The 24,987-nt window shown below is 42.4% G+C and overlaps 1 protein-coding gene across 5 annotated transcripts in view; it reads left to right on the top strand.

The window, feature by feature from the left end:
- The window catches only part of SLTM (SAFB like transcription modulator), a 280,914-nt gene that overhangs the window by 18,491 nt on the left and 237,436 nt on the right, over window positions 1–24,987 (top strand). For 2 of the 5 annotated variants that reach the window (XM_085643750.1, XM_085643748.1), the window contains exons 2-4: window positions 10,294–10,381; window positions 13,352–13,407; window positions 20,938–21,003. In XM_085643750.1, the coding sequence (XP_085499876.1) occupies window positions 10,366–10,381; window positions 13,352–13,407; window positions 20,938–21,003 (138 nt within the window). In that variant the 5' untranslated portion in view covers window positions 10,294–10,365. Of the gene's footprint in view, window positions 1–10,293; window positions 10,382–13,351; window positions 13,408–18,780; window positions 18,913–20,937; window positions 21,004–24,987 lie in introns of all 5 variants that reach the window. The other 3 variants (XM_085643746.1, XM_085643747.1, XM_085643749.1) reach the window with 3 other exon arrangements.

Consider the following 24,987-nt stretch of genomic DNA (forward strand, 5'->3'; position numbering starts at 1 on the left):
GCACTATGCGAGTGCTGCGGGAGGCAAGGACACCTACAACACGAAAATGCTATGGGGAGAAATGGAAAAGGCTTTGTTGTAGAAATAAAATAACTTGTCAATTTTTATACAAACAAATTGGTCTGTGCCTCTGAGTGTGTACAACATATGCTTAACACTACCCTCTGCCTTACTGCTCGCCCACACTTCCACAAATAGAGTAATGTGCAATCTACATTTACCTCTGCCTACCTTTGGGGTTTCATTTGGTATAGTATATACAGAGCAGCTTCCTTCATGCCTTTGGCAAATAGGATAACTTATAACCTTTGGATTAAATGATCCAGCTCATAAGGCATTAACCAATTTAGTTAGCTACTATATCCATGGCTTATTCTTTGTCTAATATTCCTTTTCCTGAACAAATTTGAGAGATAGAGCAGAACCTGTTTAAAGTGCAGAGGTTCAGGATGTTTCACTGAATGAAGACTGTAGAGTTTTTACCTGGTTTTCCTCATACCTTTGTCCAACACCACAGATTTTATTGTAAAAAACAAAAAAGCCAATACCTGAAATGTGTTGCATTCAGTTTCTTTACAACAAATAACTGATAACCTGTCACATTTCAATATAGAAAAGATTTCGGACTATTACAACTTTTGTGGATTGTTAATTATTTTACTTACTTTTTCTTCCTTGGTCATAATGTTTTGAGTTTGGTTCTAGATGAATTATTCCTTTGACTCTGATTAAAGTTTTGAAGCAACATTAGTCTTAAGTTTTTCTTTATTAAACTGAAGACTAGCCAAGCTTTTACTGACCTCAAAATTAATGACATGGGCTGTAGGTGTAATGTCAGTTCCTTACCGGTAAACTTAATTCTTCATATCCATGTTTGCTCTCCTTCAGTGGCATAGTATAAAGCAGGAAGTACTACTGCTGAATTATTAGTTATGGTTCCTTTAAGGGGGTGGTCCGTTTTTTTTTTTTTTAGTTATTTCCTAATGTCAGTGATGGCGATCACTTCGAAAGTGATGACTGTTTTTAGAATGAGTAGGTCTAAGGATAATGAAAGTAGATGGGAAACTTAGGCATTTCTCTGAATCTATTTTCTTTGCCTTGTACCTACTTGCCTGTCTTTTGCTGGTATGGCTTTACCCTCCCACCCTAGAGATACCTATTATACACTTGTCTGTCCATTTCATATTTTTTTTCCAGGGTTGGACAGGAGTAGGACTACACATTTGTCAGTGTTTAGAAACTTACTGGATGTTTAAATCCATGAACATCAAATATGCCCACCACCTTTGCAGACTGAGACAAACTTGCACTCCTAAATAGCTTTGATAATTGGTCCTTTAATCATGAATGTTGAACGTCTATTGCTGGAGAAGAGGTTTTAATGTCTGTCTTCCTCTTGGTTGTAACACTAAGGTTTTTTTTAAACCAGAAATCCACTTTCAAATCCTAGTTAAAGTCTGTTTAAAGTTGTGAATTTAAATAGAAAAACCGCTGAAATGTTGACTTTGAGATTAGCTTTCCAAAGTGGCTTCTAGTGCACAGAAACATTCTCCTAACTTTTGAACCATTTGCGCTAGAAAAAAATATTTGTTAAAATCTGCACATAATGGATTTTGTGGCAAATTCATAATTATAATGGCCCTTAGTATACCGAATTGGAGCAGTGTTAACCAGGTAGTCTCCCTGTTTGCATAGACTGTGTCCCTAAGCTTGACAAAGTTGTGGAGCACATAGGGAACTTATTTTACAATGAATGTTTACAACTGCCTTCTCTGCCTAGACTATGGTAGTCTGATAGTGGAGGCATAGTCTGGAGTACCTGTACCTCTTGGGAAGGGTTACATGCAAGCTCTCTCAAGGTAAAGTCTTTGCAGTCTCCGATACCTGGGTTCTTTTGGCTTCTGAGATGTGTTCACAAAGTGAGAATGGATTGATGTGCCGTTGGGTTTCATGTAAACGAAGCTGTTGTAATAACTATGCGCCCTTCCCCTGTGCTTGTAGGAGCTTGGTGGGTTGGTGAAGGATCCAGCTCTCTTCTATCTTTAGCTTGGGGGCCCACTCCCCTAGGTTGATGGCCATTCTCCTGTAGCTGGAGCTCCCTTGTCTGGATTTAATTGACATTTCTCTGGACATAGCAAACACAGGTACCAAAAAATGGGAAGGATAGCAGCAGGCTCGCCCCATCCACTGAAGATGTAGTGAATGTCTGCAGGATTGGTGGTACACTGATGGTTTCAAAAGTATCTGAACCTCCTCATTCGGTCAGGCTTTCCATCAGGGGCTTAGACTGGCCAGTGGGCTGTTTAGCGTATCATCTTCTGAGAAGGTCCACACACCAATCTTTTCGAGTAAGCACAGATTGAGTTGTGGAATCAAACCCTTTGGAAAAGAATTATCTGTGCCAGACCCAAGATCAGTGCTTGGGAAGGAGTACTCTAAGTGAGCAAAGCAGTCGGAGCGCAGCAATATTGCCTTGCCTGTCTTTGTCTGATAGTATGGTTTGTAACATACTTTCCAACTTACTTTTAGAATTTGATATACATTTATTACTACTGCATATAAAATCGCTACCGTCTTATGTGACACATCGGTGTTAATGGCCTAAAAGAAACCGTTCCTGTGGGAAGCAGGTTGTAATCGCTCTGAATGTGGTTCTAAGAGTCTATGGTGAAGGTATAGGATATACTGTGCTTTCTTGAACAGTGAATTTGCCTTTAAACATGCCTCTTGATCTGGATTGCCCCATGCATTAATGTTCAGATTATTTAGCTGCACTTGAACCTTTAGTTAGCTAGTTAAAAGCATTAGAGGGTGATGTGCTAACCGGTATGGACTGTGTGTGTGTGTGTATATATGCATATGTATGTGTGTATATATGTGTTCTGGTCCCCTTCTATAACCCAATTTATGTCAAGCTTGCACCATTAAGTGGGTGGTCTGTATTTCTGACCAGAGTCTGTGATTGTTGGCATAGAAACATCGCAGGGGAGTCGGAGCTGCATTGTCCATCTAATACATCTAAATGTGCCATGAGGTTGCGGGTAGTACCAGAAAAAAACAATGTTCTGTATACAGTATTAATAAAGCTCTGTCTGACGCAGTGGACCTGCCAATGTTACATGGCTGAATAAATCTATCCCACTTTAGACGCGCCTATTTCTTCCCCCAAATCAGTCTTGCCATCTCACCAGTAATGAGCGTAGGGAGGTGAAGGGCTTGAGAGAGTAATGAATGAAAATACTGCATTTGTGGGAGGGTAACGTTTTACACAGTGCAGTGTGACCTACCATAGATAACTGGAGCCTCTAGTATTTAACTTAATTTTTGCGCCGTTCGCGGGTGGACTCTTGATGTGTCTTTTGTGAATGTCACTAGTCATAGGACAAATAACTGACAAGGACCAATTTAAACTGATCCCAGATGGACCATCACATGAGAATTTCCCGCAGAATGGGATTGAGATTTGACTCTCATATGTTTATAAAGTCATGCCTGCGTAAAGGGATAGTAGCACAGATTTTTATGTGCAGCTTATGGCTCCAATATAAGGACAAATCAGAGTGAGGATAGTGGGAAGCCTGATCTTGTTTCTCGCCTTATTTGCATAGGATCTCTGACACTGCTCTCATTTAATATGCAAAAACAGTTGATGGACATAATGCAGAACAATGTCATACATTCACCCCAGTACAGAGATCTGGGCCTAAATCCATCGTTTTTTTGCTCACCATGCCATTCCAGTTTGAACCCAGCCATATGCAAATCAGTCTTGACCCTGTGCCTCATGGGAACAGTCCAGCCTGAACTGCCAAGCCAGGTCCTCCCTGGAAAGGAACCAAGCATCCTAGGACCGATTTCGGGGTTTCACCCCTCTTCAGCCAGGATAGCTTGATTCCAGTGGCATGGAGAGCATGGGACTCGCGTCTGAGCATACCCGTCCCACTCGGGGTGACAAATGCAAAAACACATGATGGACAGAATGCAGAATGTCATACATTCACCCCAGTACAGAGATCTGGGCCTAAATCCATTGTTTTTTTTTGCTCGCCATTCCATGAGGCACAGGGTCAAGACTGATTTGCATATGGCCAGGTCTAAACTGGGGTGGCATGGTGAGCAAAAGAATGATGGATTTAACCCAGATCTCTTGACTGGGGGGTAAATGTTTTGATTTGTTCTGCATTCCGTCCAATTGTTTTTGCTCATTTATTAATCACTGTGGGGTTGGTGCAGAGGATCTGCACCAATTAGACGCATGACCCTTTTTTAGGTCTTGCTGAGTCAGCGTGCATGTGCTGCTCGGAAAGACATTTTGTGTGTGTTTTTTAAGTGCTGCTGGCTGGCCTAGTGCTTGCGTGCACGTGAGCGCGCCATGCGCTAGGCCAGCCAGCAGCACTCAGGAACGCCTTTCTGCGTCATCGCGATCACTTTCGCTTTCACAGCGATCGTGATCGCGATGACTTTTGTGGTCAATGCTTGTTATCCTAATGACAGCTGATAACACAGAGAATCGCCGTAGGCCGCGTCCCGCAGAACGCGCACGTCACGTGACGTTGCCTGCTTGGTGCCCCCGGTACTCGTCCTCTGATTGCATTAACTCAGTGTACTAACAATCATTTTGTCTTGTCGGATTCAATTTTCGGAAACCTTCATAATAAGAATACATACGTATTCGGACACATACGTTGACTTTGAATCTGCCCTCCTTATCCGTTAGCCTGTTAAAAGTGTAATTCATACCTCGCTTCCTCCCAACATGGCATAAAGCATAGGGCTTCATTGGCTGCACTGCGAGTGACGAATTTTTGTCTGATCATGAGTGCACAGCTGCCTGAAAAGGGGTATGCTCCAATCCCAGAGCTACCAAACCATACTTTTATTTTGTATGTTTGCCAGTTTTCTTTTTTTTGCGTATTGCATATGTTTGCAAAATAATATGTATTGCACGCTTGCCAAGGCGACACCTATTGGCATGAACGGAATGTAAAGAAAGTAACCCTTACACTGGCGTATGACACAGGGGGTGGAACATTGAATCAGTGCGACAAACCCCGCTGTGAAGTACGTGCTCTTGAAATGGGTGAAAATCCGTTTAACGGACCCAGGAGAGTCGCTTGACAGCAGGCTATTTCCAAACAGCCTGGGGACAACTTTCACTGCTGGTTTTCGCACGTGCTCTCCTTGGATGGGAGTGGCTACCCAGCAACACCGGGAAAAAAACTTCCCTCGTTTTCCAATTTTTTAAAATTCCATTACAGTAAGTCGAAGTGTGGCTTTCTGCGGTTGAAGGGCACTGAAAAAAGAATCGGAACTGTCTTATTGAGTGCTACTCAAGCCTGATTTAACTGTTTAGGAGCAGATATGTGAAACAAAGTAGGGGAACAGTTATTTAAAAAAAAAAAAAAAAAACTTGGAAATCTAGTTTCCATTTGCCCACTACGATTTCTGGCCAAATCTAAATTTAGCATTGTTTGGGTTTCTCGCCAATGCCCATGCGCAAGGTGAAGGGAAAGGCTGCCTGTGAAACATTTCCAGTGCTGAATTCCCTCAACATTTTTCTTTTTCTTCTCACTATTGTGCATAAAATCCAAAAAACACGTTTAGCTCTATTCACATATCCAACATGCACTCTCAAATAAGGATGTACTAGCAGTTAATGAAATGTCTGTGGATTATCCGATATTTTATCTTTGGAATTTTCTATAGTGCACAGAGGCTGAGGTATCAAGGCGCTTAGCATAAAACAAACGAGGCTCATGTGTGAGCCTTCCGATTAAGGAAGTGTTTCAGGCAGGCCTAGCTCAAGCCACGGTCGGACTGGCCTGTAGGGCACTCTGGCAGTGCCAAAAGAGCTGGTTTAACAGGTCAGTGTGTCTATGGGCTGTTTGGGTGTTTGTGGGCCTGTTATGGTCTGTTAAGTCAGGTTTTTATTATTGATTTCCCTAACATTACCCAAATAATTATTTGAGTTTCTCTCACTGCAGCCCCGATGACAAACTTTGCATACATTCAGCGCGCCATGCGCGCATTTTCTTTTCAAGCAGCCGGGACAATGGCGTGCTTCTTTGCATTGCCATAGGTCTCGCATTTAAATACGAGACCTATTGCATTGCAAATATTTTTTTTACGACATAGGGTATTGATTTTTCCCAGAAACGCATAAAGCTGTTGCCAGGACTCCAACCTGGTCCCCCAGTTCCAAAGTCTGCAGCTCTAGGCCACATTTCTCAATGAAACCTCTCAGGCTATGATGTGGATAGGTTGTGAATGACCATGCGAGTTGCTTGGAAAAAACAATTTGATTGAAGTATTATCCTTGTAACCCTGAACTTTACTGAGGGATGGTGCACATATAAAACGTTCTCTACTTATAGCCAACGGGCATATGCTTAGGGTTGTCGGTTATCTCCATGAAGAGAGCGGGCATCTGAAACTGTCAATGCTCAGAGGTGGCAAGGACTTTTAAAAAGTTATAAAATATTCAAAAGTTTAATGATTCTATATTTGGGGAAATATTGCATTTGATCTGTTTTTTAGTTTTGGTATTTGTTTCTTGGTGTTTATAATAGATCTCTCACCATGTCTAGTCTGTGTTCTTATGAGAACTAGACAGATTACTCAAACATTTATTGCTTAAGTTAAATTGTTTATAAAAAAAAGTCATTTTCTTCTTAATCTTGATACCCCACAACGGCTCTGTGTAATTACTTTAGAGTTGCTGTGCTTTTCATCTTTTTCTATTGTACTTTATTTTGTATTTGCATAAATGTTTAGGTTGCCAAATGTCTCATTGGAGAAGAGTAATAGTTTTAAAATAGTTGCTCGTCTCCTTTAAATTGTATGACGGTGCAAGCCTGCCTGTCACAGGGTCCTGCTTTCAGAATACTACAGCAATACTTCAAATAGATGACTTGATGGTGGAAACAGTCGAGTAGGCCTGAGTTTTATAGTACTTTCGTCATTTATAAAGTATAAAACACCTGTGAAGGCAAAAGAACAAATCAAATGATAAGAATTTAGGTCAAAAAGCAGAAAGTGGTACACGGATTTCTAGCTTTCCAAGCAAAATGCAATTTTACCTTTGGGGTTCTCCCCATATAGACAATGAAAGGCAATTGTTACACTTTCTGTTAGTAGTTGCCATTACTTGGTGCTAGTTGTATATCGCCTTGGAGCACACCTTATGGGAGCACAAACCCTGAAAGGAATTATCACATACACTTGAAACACAATATCCTCTCTAGTCAACACAACGATCTGAATTAAAGTTAGGATGGATGGAAATGCATGGAGGACACATACCACAACTGCAGACTTAAACTTCTCCTTAACTGAAATGACTCCTGCAGTGCAGCTTAATCTACATTATTGATGCAAAGCATATGCCCTCCTTTCATGACTCATTTCTGTTGATGGTTGCTTTCAATGCTCTACTGAGTTGATGGGCTGCAACCTCGGGCGTGTGATTGTTGTTTCCACCCATGACAGAGTACCGTGTTATGCTATTAGTCAAACAGGACCAAAAAAATCATGCATGAAAGGATTTGACCTAACCCTGACTCTAAAAAAAGACAATAACCTTTACTTTGGGTCAAAGCATATTTACTACAGTGTGTAGTTGGAACAGTATGGACATATGTTATCTGATAGCCGGGCCGTCCAACCTCATGATCTAAAGTTAGCCATATGTGCTTCTATCAATGATTGCTCATTTGATCTGACACTGAAGCCTTATAATGGCCCCTGTCCTTTACCTTGAAGCACTATGAATGGTTTCTCATTCACTTCCCCCTTAACTTATGCACCTGATCCTAAACTTCACCGAATCCCGGATTGCCACCTGGTCAGGCAATGTGCCACATGCACCACGTTGGGGGCTAAATTTGCCACATTTATAGGACGTGGACTGCGCTTGCAGCATCTTTGCATGGCGTACATGCAACACAGAATGTAATATTGAAGATATAATGGATAAGAAACCCATGGAGACAAATCCTTTATGGCGAAAAATCCATTTAGCATTGCAGTGATAATCGGAAACAGCGGTTGCCCATACTTAAATGACAAACGTATTTAACACCCCTAACCCTGTTACTAATCTGCACCCCTATACATTAAATCTTAACTCCTTACCCTGCTCCGATTCATAACCCTTACATTTTTTTAAAGTGACAAAAGATGTCATTGCCAAAAAAAAACAAGCATTGGTATAGCCAATAGGTCTCGCCTTTGGGACCTTAGAAGTGTTTAGCCATGCAGCAGTTGATGTTGTTGCCCCATGGATATTGTACTGCATAACTAAATACTTATAAGGTTCCAAAGGCGAGACCTATTGGCTATGCCAATGCTTGTTTTGTTATATAAATGTGTGCCACCGCACGATTTTATCAATTAGTGTCGTTGTTCACTTAATAATTTGGCGCTGATGTTCCACCTATTTTCAGGAATGTTGATGCTAGTTTCTGTGGTGTGAACATCTGCTCTTTGTAGGTGTGCGGGATATTGCTTAGAAACTATTCCATGTTTTAGAAGCAATTTTTTTGATGGGTATTGCTAATTGGGTAGCTTACGTGAAGTCAAACATTTAATTTTATATTCTTTTTTTAGTTTATTTTCTTCATGTTTGATTAATTAAAACCATTACATGTCTAAGAGCTATGCATTGCATTTGCACTCGAAATAAACCAGCCAATACGGCCGAAATAGAATTGCAGTTAATTAAAAACAATGACCACTGTAATGTTTCATTGGTGTAAACCAGAACAAAATGGTATGAATAATTCAGATAAAAGCAGTATCCGAGGTTTTTGAAGATAGAGGTATGGTGCTATGTGCAAACTAGTAAATCCTGGTGTGAGGGCTTGGGTTGCTAATGACTGCACCCTAGGGTGTTTTGTCATGGCTGCTGGGGCGTCCATACCCACGAGTGAGGGTCAGCAGAAGATGATGTATTCTGTCACCTTAACACAGCCAAATGACAGTGTAGGGTGCTGCACATGTCCCTTGAGATTATCCGTACCAGTAAGTTGCTCTGCTAAGTGCTTGGCCTGGGTTATGTTGTCAGTGATTGTTGTCATAGCTTCAGTGAAAGGCGAATGAGGTTCGTATATTTCCCGAGTCTAGCTAGGGTCCTTGGTGTATTTTGAGTAAAGCGCATGTCTGGCTCCTTATAGCATTTAACACCTTTTGAGTGAAGCCGCGGGAGGAACAGGTGGTGTCGATCCTCGGTCAGTTTGGGATAACAGCACAACATGTGGAACCACACTGCTTTGCGGTAATTGCACAATATGCATTAAATTACCTCCTCTTGATGGGCCCAAACAGGATTGAAGTCTGAGTTTGGCAAAGCAGTTGGCCTCATGTAGAGAATTTTCATGCGCGCCTGGGTTGAAAGTGCTTGTTTAAAGTATGTATGTACCTTCTCCTGTGCCATGCGCAATTCTTTCCCTGTCATGGTAATTTAGTAGCTTAGCTTTTATGCGATTTACCTTTGCCCTTAAAGGTGGCCAGGGAGCCAGTGTGCTCACTCTACCACCAGGAGACGTGACGAGTGTCTGGAAAAGGTTTGAGCATCTTTTCCACATACTTTTCCATTGCTCCTGTGTTTGCAGATTTCAGGGAGGCCAATGCACAAGTTGTTGCGGGATCTTGCTTCCAGGTCTTTATTTTTTGATTTGATCACCACCAGCACCTTTGTCATATTGAAGAGTATATCTGTATTTTGGTTCATATCATCCTCTACATCACACATGCGTTCTGCCCAATTTATCCTCCCTGGGTTATCTATTTAACTCGTCATGAGGTTGATGCAATAAAGTGTCAATTTTCCTGGCAATTGGCATGAGGCTCTTTTATTGCTTAGTGACCGAATTTCTGTCTGGTGGCTTTCTTGTGGTAGGTGTTGCTTAATTTACATCCTCTAGCTCCTGTGTTTTGTTATGCGTATTTGAAGGAGCTTGGGCTGCTGTTCTAGATTTGCAGTAAGACTTGTTCCCCTCTAAACGGTCACAAGCAAGGATCGACTGGTCCATCACTCTTGATGATCTCCACAAGACCACAGGTCGCCAGTTCAAGGTCCCCATTGTCAACCATGAGCTCAGCTCCATAATTCCAGCCATAGCAAGAGTAGTGAATTATCATGCTTGGGGTGCAGGCATACATGTAGTTATCCCAGTGACTATGGCACCCCTATCCCTTCGTAGTCAATTTCTATTAAAGGATAAACACACATACTTCGTTTCAGTGCCCTTTGAAATTTGTGCCATGTGTTAAAAAACTTTTAATTTTGTTTAGGCTGTTGAAGACGAAGGAGGTGATCCTGATAATATTGAAGTAGTTGCTACTGCAGATAATTCTACAAAGAAAATGACTAAAGTCAAAGGTAAGTTGGATGTATCCGTTTGAACGGCATTAAAACATGTGAAATCACCATTTGCCCATAGTATAGAAGTACCCATCCTGCTAGAGAATTGGTCTTCTTTCATGACACCTTTGTCAGTCTGTCATGAGCCACCCCTTTTAGCTGGATACCACCTCAGCCATTCCTTTCACAACTTCATCATTAATGGCTTGGCAGTTCATGGAAATTACTAGCTTAATTTTTCATTGTGTTTGAGTAAAAGGCGACTGGCTGTATCACCAAGCAGACCTTAAAAATGCCTGTAAGGGGATGAAAGTACTAATTGTAACCCATGTCAAGGCGAACCAGTAATGATAACTCTCTTGTAGCTATGACAGAGGAGCCTGTTTTAACTGAATGCAGTGAGTATTTATGCTGTACTAAAACTAATAGTCAAAAGGCAAAATCATAAAAAATACAGAGAAATTGGAGTAATGTTTAATAAACCAAATGACCCCAAAATGCAAAAATTAAGGGATACCATAGATATGCATTTTTAAAGTAGGAATGGTGTCAAGAAGCACAAGATGTGAATTAGTCAATGGTTGCTGTACAGCAGGAACTAGTCCCGGTCCAATGTTGCAGGCAAACCGGCTGGAAAATCTAAAAGGAGGTATGCCAGCTCCACCCCTAAGGCTGGGGAGGAGAGGTGAAGCACATCATTAAATCTCCTCCATCTTGAAGATGGGGAGACCCTCCAATCGGTGCCAGGCTGTGTGAGAAAGTGCCATCTTTCTAGCATGGTATGCCCCCACTTTTTGCTGAATGTACTTTGACTGAGTGTGCCCTGGACTCCTGCCAATCAGGTTTCCCAGGGCCTATGTTCCTTCCCTAAAACACACTAGCAAGCCGCGTGGCTTGCTAGTCAGCAGCCACCAACCAAGGCCCCCCTATCCCTCATTTGATAACATTGGGTCTAACTTTCTCTGCACCCGGCTGCCCTAGAGTTGCTGAGAGTGAACCAACTGTACCTACATGACCCTGGAGGACCCCTGAGTCTATGCCCAGAACCTCAACTCTGCCAGTCGAGTACTTGCCTTTAAACAGATAACTCAATTTTCTTCATAGGGTAACATTGATCGTCTTTTTCCAGAAATTTCTTCTAAGTGTGGACTTTTCAAATCTTAAAATATTCACCAAAAATCAGCCGAGTAACGAAAACGAAAATACTCACCTGCTCTTAGGTGAGCTCCCAGTACTGGATCTTGGTGCCTAGCACTGACTCTGAAAAATACTTACAACTGTACTTGCCAGTAACCCAATTTTCTCCCATAGGAAATCTTCTAAGTGTCAATTTCTGCAATCTTTAAATATTCTTTAAAAATCGTATGATATCTGAAAACGTAATTACTTACCTGTTTTGGATAAAGGTCCCAGTACTGAGTCTAGGCACCCAGTACTGGATTACAAAAGTAACGAACATACTGTACCTGCAACTTGAATTTTCTTCCATAGGGAATCATTGACTGTTTTCTTTGAAATATTTTCGTAGTGTCAACTTTTAAAATAGCTAAATATTGTTTAAAAAATCATCACCGTAATTCGACTTTCATCACTTGATTCTAAGTACTGACCCAGGACTGAATCTAGGATCCAGTCCTGGAATTTCAAAAGTAATCCTAAAAGTAATCTGTTGCAAATAACTTGAAATTTCCATTGAGCTCAATGCATTGTTGTGTTTAAAATAGTGTTGCCTGTTGCAACCACTTGTAACTGTTTACAAAAGTCAATTGCATATTGCAAAAGTATTTATATAAATAATCTCATTCTGAGAGAGTATATTTTAATGCCAAGTGTTGGTTCTAAAATAAAACAGGTATATATTTTTTATATATATAAACCATTGGCCTAGAGTTCAGTTATTGAGTGTGTGAGGCCATTTGCTGACTGAGTGTGTACAACAGATGCTTTACACTGTCCTCTGATACTGCCTTACTGCTCGACCAAGCTACCACTTTAGAGAGTAAGGGTATATCTAACTATAGCCTCTGTCAAACCCTTGGACTGTGGACTCGGTACACCCTGTACCTATTAAGGAACAGTATATACAGAGCCACTTTCTCACAGGCTGCATTCCCCTCCCACAGGAGGGTGGCATTATTGAGGGCATAATCATTGCCCCTACTTGATACTCTAAAGCACCCCTAAATGTAGTAATTCGGTGGCTCCCCCAGACTTGGAAACTAGTTCACTGCTTACCTAAAAAGGGCAAAGAAGACTTCATGCATTGAATCCTGAAGAAGACTACTGAATTGGCCCTGCACTACCGGCCTGTCTCCTGCTTCAAGGACTCAGTGAAGACTCAGTGGATCACCAACCCAGGACAAGTTTCCCCGCGGTTCTTATTTCAGATCTAGTGTTGGTTGACTCAACGACTCCAGCTCAAAATCCATAGGCTCCTCTTGACCACGACCGCCTCTGGTAAGAAGAATCCGATGTCCAAGGACAGCCCTGCACAGTAAACCCCTGGTCCTTTGTGAGCTGAACCGACCGTGCCGCTAGTGCTTGCTCTAACCCCCAAAGCTTGGCCCTTATTTGAGTACCCCAGTCTCTATTGAAATACATGGGCCGAACCCAGATTTTGACCTCTGCGTCCGGCTTCCCCTGTGCAACTGGTGGGGCAGTTTTGGTACTCACCTGACCCCCTGCCCCTGGCTGACCTTTGGAACTGTAAGTTGTTTAGTTACCTGTATAACTGATTGATTTTCCTCCATAGGTTGGTAAATGTTGTCCAATAAATGTCTTGGACTCCTCTGTTAGGCCTAATGCTGCTCGCCCACACTACCACTAATGGAGCACTTTGGGTTTACATTGAGCCCTGTACACTTTTGCATAATTTCTGGACTCTGAATTGTATAACCACCTAGTGGCATACCGTATACAGTCAGCTTCCTACAAACGAGAATTCTATCTTGATACAACTTCACTGCATTTTTGTAATTTTGATTGTAGGTAAAAAACTGGATGAAGATTGTGATGCAACAATGGAAGATGATGCATCCACAAAGGTAATGTGTTGGTTTTTAAAAATATTTTTTTATGCTTCGTAATGTAACATTTATATGCATTGTGGTACCTGCAATGTTTTCCGTTTCGGGACACTCCTTATTAGCAACGTGTTTTGGAGCACATGATAGCATAGAAAGGTGGTTCAAACAGTTCTAGAATCAGGGCAACTTTTCCAGACAGCGGAACTAGTCCATATGCCAGTGTTTTGAAGAGCAGTTGCCTCTGTCTATTGGACTTTAAAGGGGGCAGGAGCAGACCAACCAGATGGTCTATCATGGCAAAAAGCTTTTGCACTCCTTCACTGCTGAATACTGTCTCTTTTGCTGGCTAGATTTAGAACCTTGATTTCTAATCGCAAATTCCTAAATAAAAAAAAAAACCTGTTCAGTTTCGCAGGTGGTGACTTGCGGAGTACAGATAAAATACTACACTTTTCAGACAATCTGTCCCATTGGAAACCTTTCACTAAAAGCCTACTATTGGAGAAAAGGTCTACTTAAAGATTTTCATGGAAGGGATAATTAACTTCATGCTACTAGTGTAGCAAAATGTTGTTCTGTGTGCTAGTGCCATGGTGTCATGATTCCACTCTACTGGCTAATGGAGAATAATGTATCTAGTTTCCCCCAAGATCTTTACTCTTCAGCTACCAAACAGATTTAAAAATTTCAGATTGTCTGATCCAAATGCTCATATCTATGGTTAAAGCAAAAGGATTTTCCAAAGTCAGTTTAAAGCATGTACCAGTGGCCATCCCCTGTAGACATGTTCTACTGCAAGAGGCAATTGCAGAAGTAATAGAAGCTCTTCTCTTGCACAGAAGCTGGTGGATTAAACCAGTAACTATTTGCTTCCGCAGGGAAAGCCCTGCTGAACACAACACAATGGCTGCCTGAATGCCCCTACTGGTAAGCATCCGGGAGCAAAGGATGGAGTGAACACTGCCAATCTCTGCATTGTGAATGATGAAAGCAAACAGTTACCAGCTTCCTCTGCCAAATCCCAATTTAGTTGTAGCAACTTTTCCTTTTGGATTGGTAAGCGCGGGAGGTAGGCATTCTGCTGAAGAATCCTTTGTCTGTTGTATAAACAGATTTCCTTCTCAGAGCTTTAATTAAACTGGTTCTAATCGTGTATCTAAACTATGAACAAATGGATCAAATAGAAGTTTTGGTTGTTGGCACTTACCCATATCACTCCTGCAGCCTCATGGCACAGAATATAGGCTATTGATTTACATGTTTCCTATTTAAAAGTTCCAACCTGTATGCAGCAAATTGGCAGGAATAATTACCAATATAAAACACTTTATTTTGGTCTTTAACAACTTTACCCATTTTTCCAACTGCATGACTTATGTGGTAAGATTCCTGTGTTGTAAGGGAATCCTCATCCATGCTTCTGTTGGCAACTGGCTATTAAAGGCTAATGGTAAAATCATCTTCAGGAATATTAAACCTGTTCCACGTTGGTAGGACAAACTGTTTTTTCCTGTGCAAACCACTCCTCACCCCCTTCTGCCCCCCTTCCCGGTATATAATCTGTCCTCCCTTCTCATGAGGTTGATTGCATTGATCACCTGTCGGATTTCAAATTCTAGACTTGGCATGAGGCAGTTTCAAGAATTCTGGAAACCAAGCTAGAGCCAAGGGGACTGAAAGGAGATCTTCCTGACCAACCTTGCATTCCAGACACTTCCCTGGTGGAGCAGCAGACATGTTATTTTTTGCAAGTACTCCTCTCCAATCCATGGTGGATCAGGCAATTGTTATGATTTCTTGTTGAGGGGTTGTTGCCCATTGATCAGACTTAATCTCTCGAGGTGGTTATACCACATCAAGTTAAGAATTAGGAAAGGTCCATCTAGTCTTCACAATGGACTTCATTGTAGCCGTCCATGCCCTTGGCTAGCAGATCTCCGACTAGCTCAGCAGACATCCTAGGAACCTCAAGTGGTTCCAAATGTCAGTCCAATACCTTTTTCGCATGGACACTCGAGGAGCAGATCTTGCTGTAGACGAAAATGAGATGCAGTGACTGCTATCGTGTTCTTGAGACTCAACCAAAGGGAAATTTCCTTTTGATAAACTGTTGAAGAGCTTTTTGCTACTCCTTTTCACTAGTTACCCCCAAAGGTGATTTCTAGGTTTGAAAGGCAAAAATGCTTACTGCTTCAGATGGCACCAATAACTGTGCTTCCATATAGTCTTCAACTTAACATTTTTCCACAAATGAGACTTGCATGCAGATCAGCTCGTCTTTTGAGCATGTGAGGTAAGACTTCACTCTCTAGACATTGATAGCTTGGCACCAGAGGATATTCTAGATGACTGCATGGACCATCCTGAAGGAAACCATACCCCTGCTACTAGGCCCTTTCGTGTGTTTAAGTGGAACAGGCTCTGAATTTGGAGAGGGTGTGATTGTCAATCGCATCAAGAAAAAAGAAGTGTTACTTGGGTTTTTCTCACTAAATCAGTTATAATTAGCATCTATTAAGAGTTCTGGCTACTGATTAATGCTTCTGTGATTAATGTCAGAGAGAGCAGTTAAGGTTGAGACTTTAAATTGCAAACTATTGTTACAGGTGATTAACTGGTTTCTGCTGTCTGAATGAATTTTCCTTGCAATCGTAAAGGAGAGTTTTGATTCTATTAAGGACACTGAGGCGAGGGCAATGCATTTTATTCATTTTGTTACTCCGTCTGCTCGTAACTGTATAACTAATATGAACCACAGTTCCCAACAGTCCTTAAGATACAAACTGTTCAGCTAATCATCCTGTGTGCAATTCTTGACTAGGCATTGTTCCTTCCTGTTTCTTTCTTCGTGTGACAGCCATTGTCATAGTGAAGTCCTTTATTGCATTCTGTCTTCTGCTCATTCCCTATTGAATAACATAACTCAGTTACACAATGTATCCTGAATCGAGCATATTCTAAATATAAACATTGTCGTAAACCATTGTTACAAAGGCAGGTTAACCAGTGTCCTTTATTATAGGTAGTCATGTTTTTTCTTCTTCATCCCATCCAAACTCTGATTTAAACTGTTGTAGACTGACAATTTCCCCATATCATGTGGTCATGGTGGGGGAAGAAATTCTGGCAATAGAAATAACATAGGTGGGGATAATCGTCTCCTTGTATCAATAGAATTGAGATTTTCTTTAACGATTGCTAGAAAACTTCTCATTGTACGTTGGGAATGGGAGGCGAGAATTATGCAGGATTAAAGATGCTTACCACCAAAGAGACCAGATCCAAAACAGGTTTGAAGTAAAACCTCTTAAATGTGGAATCTGAGGACCAGTCTGCCAAATGGAGTGTCTAATCTCGCCCTGAATGTGTGAGCTTTAGAATGGCGGCGCCTTGTCGAATGAGCCCCAAACGTGGAGGTGTCATTCCTGCCTCTTGCACAAGCCAGTACAACCTCTTGGAATACAATGAGAGAGGAGACTGCCGTATAAGGTTGGAGAGATGTATGGTGTCGTTCCTCTGGTGGCTTCAACTATTCACAACTTGGCTAGATTAAACAAAAAAACTGGTTTGCTATTGCTCCTCAGTTTGTAAAGGCATCCCTTTCGGGAATGAACATTCTTCCTGATGTAGCCAAAGCCCTGGCATCTGATACTCTTCTACGTGAAACCAAGCAGAAGAGTATTGCCATTTTAGAATCTAATCTCCTGGTTGAAGTAGATCTCCATTTTGAAATGGTGGCCATCAAGCCAATGTTTGAAATCCTGGAGGTTTATTATAAGACTAAAATCATCTGTCCTTTTCAACGCAGACACAGTTGTTTACAAATTCCCTGGGATATAAGTAAGTCTTGTTGATAAGTTTGGCTTCCAGATATGCCACCTTTTGATCTATCTAGAAAGAGTGAACTTTCCTCTGAGAAGACAAGGTGTTGGAGCAGTGTACTGGATATGAAACTCAATTCTGTGTGTAATCTGCTGAGCAAGAGGGCCCTGTTGACTTGTGAACAGTGCGTGCAGTGAGTTTAGATACAATCTTAAGAGGAACTGTTCCTTCCTGTGCGGGTTTGCTCATCTACAACTGCACAAAGGGAAGACATCTCAGGGCCCTGTGCGGTGGACTTGCATGTCCTCTAGTATTCGGAAGACTGCTGCATACCTGCAATCCCACAGTATGACATGACCTCACTGGTTGTCAAATCCTTCAGTTACCCTGAAAACTACAGTCAAACTGTGGTCACAACACAAAGCTACTATCACAAAGAACACAAGCAATCTGATAATGTCAGCATTCTCTCAAAATACCTCAAATGCAAAGGTGCTTATCTTGCTGGAGCGGCGCAGAAAGCAGGGCAACAGAAGGAACCACGCTTCAGGGGTTGACAAGTGGATGGTTGGCTGTACAGTTGTAAACGTAGTTCATCTTATGGTTTTACAGATGCTATGAGCTGCATTCCTTTTTTTTTTTTTCTTCTTTTCTCCCCGGCGAAACAAGACCGTAGATGTTAGTACTTTACAGATCTGTCTGACCATCGGAAACAAACTGCCCCAGTTCCTGCTATAAATGATGGCACAGTTTGCCATCTGAGATTCTTAAAAGTACAGGGTCAGGTTTTTCTGCTACTATATTCAGTGTACCTTGATCGGAATTAGTGATATTCCTTCTAAATAGAAGGAAACAGTTGTCGTCTTGAGCTTGCTTTGTTTTGGTCTAAAATTGCTTTCGTGTATAAAGATTTTCAGTTTATGAATTTGGAGGCAATACTTTTGATGGATTTGAATAACTAGGATTTAGTCATTTTTCATTTTGTTCCTTTTTTAAACATTTTGTTAAGTTGTTGCTTGCAGCTTTTGAAGCCTCTGAATTTTGGTATGGTGGAAGGTATCCTTGATTGCTTTCACATTGCCAACGTAATTGAAGTGTGTAGATGTGCCACTTTTTAAAGCATACTGATTTTTGGTAAACCTTCATTATCCATTATTCATACACTAGCACAGATCCAAAAATTGGAAAAAGAAAAATCAGTAGGTTCTTTGCTTTGCAGTCGTGTTGCCTTTCTTGTAAGTAGTACAGCAGTTTTATTTGCCAATCCCAAGATGTAGAATTTTGTAGACGTGCAAACATTAATGGAATTGCAAAAGCAGTTTCATGTCATTTTTCTTATTCCCCTTTTTCTGTACAACCATCAAACATTTTTTTTTCTTCTCTTGGACACTGAAGCAACCTTCGTACACTGACTTTTGTTTGTCTGTGAACTGCTTAGTTTCCAGACTGTACATCGGAAAATGGTGGTGGAGGAAAAGTTTGCGTTTACAGTAACTGTTGCAAAGTGTATAGGATTTAAATGAGATTTGATGTCACATCAACATTCCCAAATGTTTCTAACACTAAAAGGAAGATGAATTGGAGAGTCAAGACACAAGTGATCAGGAAGGCAGTGATGAAATAAAGGATCTTGAAGATTCTGCTGAAAATGAAGAGGATCAGGAAGTTAATGAGGAATCTTCTGATGAACCGGAATTACAGGTATTTTACTAAACAATAAATAGGTGGCCCGGGGACATCTGCAATCAAAACATGTTGGCCATAGCTATGAAACGGTCTGTGTATATGTTGAAGTATCTCTTTTCAGGCATCTTTTAAAGCCTATTGTTGCTTTACTGTTCAAACCCCCCCACCCCCTTCCCACACTACCCTGACTCTCGTAAAGATGGTTTGCAACTGTCTGAATATTGTGAATGGCAAGTAAGATTGTGTAATCGGTCAGTCCTGATATGTGCTGCTATGCTGTCGAGTTTGTCCTTGTTAAGTAGGTATGAGTATTCAGAGACTGAAAGTAGTTCAAGAAAACTTTCTTTCTAATTTTTTTAATTGCAATTTTTGCAGATGTCCGATTAGTATAGCAAATGCTATCACTCTGAGACTAGTTTACATTCTAAAGCAGTTTATGCTACCTGGTGTCAGTCTCAGGATAAGCGGAATGGGTGATAATCCGTACTATTAAAGCAAACTGTGTGCAAGCAAGAATGTTTGTACCAGATGCATATTTCTCCCTATGAGTAATATCCCAGTTTCTCAGTTTTGTTTGTTCTAGGCTCTTAACTCGTACATTTCAGTTACTCTGCTGCGCCCTCCTCTTTTTTGCGTTGTGTAATGAATACTTGTAAATCATGATCATTTATGTAATGGCTTGTAGTTTTGATAGATTCTAGTCATATGCTTAATTTGAATTCTCCTCCTGCCAGATGTGGGTCTGTGGAGTACATCTCTTAGCCTCAGGCTAACTCAGTCCCACCACTCTAGTCAGTGACTTGTATCCATTATGGAGCGAATTTTGATACTGCCTTTATTAGTCCTAATGTTATGGAAGTACAATTTCTGCTATTTTACACTCGTAAAATCTTAAATTTTTTTTCTTTTCTTTTGTTGCCACCTTGTTGACTCTTAACCTAGAATCCCCACTCAGTGCAGAGTTCCATGTAATGGCCACGCCTTTGATTGCAACGCATGAGATGCCCTTGTTGATGGTTCGCTAGATTGTTCTGGAGGTGTGATTCCATAAATTTTTTTCAGGGATTCTTCAGACGCGTTGGCCATTTTTGTGATCCTGTATAGTGTGCCGCAGATTTGACACTTGCACCTATCTACTTCCTATATAAGCAAAATTACTTGTTTTGGGGTCTTCATGTTTGTGTGCAGGAAACTTAACACCCATAATTTCCTGTCTAGATTACCCACACTGAGTAATCACTGGGACCAGCTCAGATTATTTGAACAAACCATTTTAACGGGAATCCAAACAAGCGGATAAGTGTCACTAAGGATAGACCGATCGTATTCTAAATATTCCTTGGCCTGTTTCACATGACCATATTTAACTAGATGAAACGTGAGGTGCTATCCTTTCAAAACAAGCATGAACTTAAGATTGTTCCCCAGTGCCCCCACAAGAGAAGGATATGCCTCCAAACTCCTGTTTGGGTCTTAGAACAGTGTTTAGAACAGTGTCTGTTCACTGGCCAGACACATTGTGGGGTAAAATATAGGCAAGTCTTCTGAGTTACAGAAAATGTTGATTGGACACCTGTATACTTTTCTTGAACTGGCTATGGCAACCTCTGTGTAAAACAGACCAAATTCTCCTTTGAAGACATCGATCAGCTTGTCCTAGAAGTGTTTGCAATTGTTGCTTTAATCTGTGCTGGGGTTTGTTCCTTAGCCTCCTTGTGATTTAATTGTGCCTCTCGTGAGGTAGATTTGGGAGCCAGGAGGCGAAACTTACATTTTTTCCCCCATGTAATTCCAGCCCTGCTGTAATGCAGGAGTAGGGGTCCATTTCAGACTGGCACAAGAAGAAAGTTTTTCTTTCCGTTTTAATCCGGTGCCTTTACTGTGCTTCCTGAATTAAATCTTTGCGCAGAGGCCCTCGTATCACTTACTACTGGATCAGCAATGCTTTGGAGTGAGGTGGTATCTGATCTGCCAGTGGTTTAAATATTTGCCCTGCCGATTCTCTTCCATCTTTGAATAAGCTGTTTTTCTTTACTTCAGGAAAATGAAACTGACGACCTGAATGGAGTAAATGAAACGGTAGATGAGAGCTTCCTTACTGCTGATGTAAGTTGCATGTTTGTTTCGGACAGTGCTTCCATACAGGAAGTCTGCCTGGATCATACAGTTCATGTAGTACTAGTTGATGTACATTAACATATCTCAACGTGTGAGCAACGTTGCAACATTTAGACTCTCCTTTATAAAATATTTGACGAAAAATAAGCTTAGGCTCCTTCTCTTCCCTACTGGTGGATGCTATAAAGGCCACCTTTATGGGTATACTGAGATTGTAAGTCTAAACTTTCTTTGTTGGAGAAGGAGCTCCAACAGCTGGAAATGCAAATACCTATTGTAGGAAGTATCAAAATGAGATGTATTGTGCAAAGAGTCCAGGTGTTCCCTTAGTAGCGGACAGGGGCTTGCTCTAGCAATCCCAAAGTGCTCTTCTAGGGGGTAGTGTGGCCGAGCAGGCTTATCGGAGAATGGTTAGACATACACAAATGCACACAATAGACACACAACACAATGAGAACCTCACCAATTTATAAAAAAATACCCTACATCTTTATATATTTATTTGGTCACCAGAAGCAATTTGTTCAGGTAAGTACATTTTTCAAAAGTGATACTTATTCAGAATCGGCGATGTCTTAGTGATGTCTTGCTGCATGGTTGCCCCAACTTTTTTGCAGAACTGCTGATGTGCTTTGTGTGTGCCCTGGGCTCCTGCCAGTCAGGTACGCAGGGCCTGTGCTCTTTCCCTAACATTGCATTGAAAACAAAACTCAATTGGCATCTCTTGCCACAGGTCAGCCCCTGGTAAATGGTACCACAGGTACCTACGGCATTTTGACCAGGGCAGCCTCTAAGGGCTGCAGCACTTATTGTGCCACCCTTAGAGGTCCTGTGCCTTTACACTCACACACTGCCTTTGCAGGCTGCGTCTTGGTGCAGTCTCGACATGGCACACGTCCCTCTGTGCCATGCCTACAACACAGTGCCCTGGCATAGTTCAGTCACCGCTTTAGCTGGGTATCCTATACTAGTGGTGACCCTACAGTGTCCAAGTCCATTCTTAGACATTGTGAGTGCAGTGCTGCCACTAAGAGTATATGGTGCTTGGAGTTTGTCATTACGAAATCCACAGCACTATAGTGGGTACACTGAAAACAGAAGTTTGGTATCAAACCACTCGGCACATTAAACCCACACTGATACCAATGTGGGATTTAATGAAATGCACACAGGACATCTTAAAGAAGCCCCCTGAAAAACGGCCTATAACTAATCCAGGCTGAGTGGCTGCTTTCAACTGCCACCACCAGACATGTTTCTGGACACCAGGGTCCAGAACCTGCTGCTTTTGGGGGCCTGAAACGATGCAAATCCTGGGACAAGGTGCCACGCCTCCTCCCCCAGGATGGGCAGGGTCCTCGAATGGGAAGATTCAAAGTCTTGCTGCTTTTGTGAGCTTCTCCAGGCCACTTGCTGCTTCCAACAACTGGTCCCCACTGGTTCTGATCCCCCCTTTTGGGCGGGAGAACCAGCAGGAAAAACAAGTGAGGAAGAAGTGTGCCCACCTCTGCCAACTCCACCCCTCAGGTGGGGGAGGTGATGTGAAGCAGAACTCAGTCACTGCCATCTTGCGGATGGGGGTGGCCCAGCCAACCAGGGAAAGGCTTATGCCCCCTACCACTGGAAGGTGGCATAATAGGGGGTGTACCCATCCCAGGGAAGGGACCCATTGGATCCAAAACTTAAGTACCTGTAGCGCTCCCAAGTCTAGTTTTTAGGGGCACCCCTGAAACTTGGTTCCTCAGACAAGAAACCAGAAGAAAAGGACCGAACAGCCATGCCGAAGCGAACAAGAGGGCGGCGATCCCGAGCCATGATCTGGCGTCCCCTGACCTGCCTCCAGCCGACGCCTGCAGCCTCAAACCAGAAGGTCCACCCCCCAATCCACCCACCCCCACAACTCGACCAGGAACTGGTAAGAAGATCCGGCCCTAAAAGGCACCCCAGCACCCAATGCCCAACGGCCTTGGGGGTCCGAACTGACTGCGCCTAACCAACCCCCAAGATCGCAACTTAGCTCTCCAAGTGGTGGTCGCACCCAGAAGACCTTGGTCCCTGAACCGGAGACTCCCCATTGAAAGCTACAGGGCTTCCGACACCAAAACAGCACTCTGCCCCGGTGACACTTAGGGTGCTCCTTTTGTGCTGGCCTAAACCCCCATTTGCCCTGAGCTTAAGTCCAGGAGCTTTGCTCCCACAACCCAGTGGCCTGCTTGTCAGCAGCCACTAAGCGGAAGCTCCCTATCCCCCATTGGATAACATTGGGCCTTAGCACTCTTGGTTCTAGAAAATAGAATAACTAAAAATATTTCGATGCAAAAACAATTGGTCGGAGTTCAGTCTTTGAGTATGTAAATTCATTTGCTGACTGTGTACAACAAATGTTTAACACTCCTCTGATACAGCTTTACTGCTTGACCACACTACCACAAATAGAGTAGGGTGCTATCTACTTTACCTCTAACTACCTTTGGGGTTCCAGTGGACTCTGTGCACACTATACCTCACTTTGATAGTATATACAGAGCCAGCTTCCTACACGAACAAGTTACTCAACTTCGGTAACGATATATTTGTAATAAATATATTCGCTATAGATTCCTTACCTTAAAATTACCTCCTGGCGTCAGACTGGATCCAGAGAATTTTTTTCTCAGCAGTACCCCTGTGCTTTGGTAGGTGGTGTCGGTCGACTCCGTGTTAGTTGTCGGCGTTGTGATAGCCGGGATGCTGTTGCGGTATCTACTTAGACGCCACCCCTGCACTCTGACGTCACTTCTTTACACGACCTTCCACATCATACTCAAGAAGTCAGCTCGCAGAACGGGCAGGATGGGTGGAGCTGTAAGGAATCTGACTAGTGTCTCTTATAGATATATCGTTACCGAGGGTAAGTAACTTGTTCATTTGAAAGATTATTAGTTCTAGATTCCTTACATTAGAATAAATACCCCGCAATACCCGCTCCGACGCTGGGTCTGCAAACTAAGTTCACACCAGAAAGCCCTGGAGAACTGAACGGCCAGAGAAGCAGTCTCTCCGGACTAGACTATCCAGGCAATAATGTTTAGGGAACATGTGCAGGAATGCTCACGTGGCTGCCTGGCAGAAGTCAATTAGGGGAACTCCACGTCCCAAAGCAGTAGTGCCTGCTGTCGCCCTGGTAGCATGGGTGCACAGTCCTACTGGAGGTTCCGCTTTCTCCAAGGAGTAGCAGACCTTAATGCAAAGTACGACCCATAGAGATGGTCCATTTTTGGGCAGCCCAATCTTTCTTGGTGCCAACATAGCCAACAAAGTTGATTGGCCACCCGGAATTGTTTTGTGCGATCCAAATAAAAGGATGCACGTTTTGGATCCAGACTGTGGAGTCTCTCCTCCTTGGAAGGGTTTGGGGGCGGGAAGAAGGTGGGGAAAGTGATGGTCTGTCCTATGTGGAAAGATGAACAACTTTAGGAAGAAAAGGTTGAGTTCGAAGGACAAGCTTGTCAGGATGAGCAGCAAGGAAAGGGTTTAAAAGGGAGCCAGAAGCTCATACCCTGCGAGTAGAGGTGACGGCAACCAAGAAAGCAGTCTTTAAGGTCAAGAGTCTGAGAGGACAATTGGGTAGTTCCTCTAAAGAAGCACACTAGGTAAGTTAAGACCAGATTCAAGTCCCACTCGGGCATTACCCAAGGGAGAGGATCAAATAGGTGAGTAATGCCCTTAAGAAATCTATTTGCAATAGGGGACTTGAAAAGAGAAGGCTGGTCAGGAAGCCAAAAAGAGGCTGAAGTGGCTTAAAGATGGCCTTTTAGAGTGCCCAGAGCAGAGCCCTGCGGGGCCAAAGAAAGACTGCAGAGGAGAACCTAAAAGGGGGGCAGAGAGGGCATCCACAGCCTTTGCTGTGCACCAAGCCACACATTTGTCCCATCTACAGACTTATAACGTTTTAGTGGAGGGATGCCTGGCTGCCAAGATGACATTACAGAC

The sequence above is a fragment of the Triturus cristatus genome, chromosome 3_1 (assembly GCF_964204655.1).
Source record: "Triturus cristatus chromosome 3_1, aTriCri1.1, whole genome shotgun sequence".
Classification (NCBI taxonomy): Eukaryota; Metazoa; Chordata; class Amphibia; order Caudata; family Salamandridae; genus Triturus; species Triturus cristatus.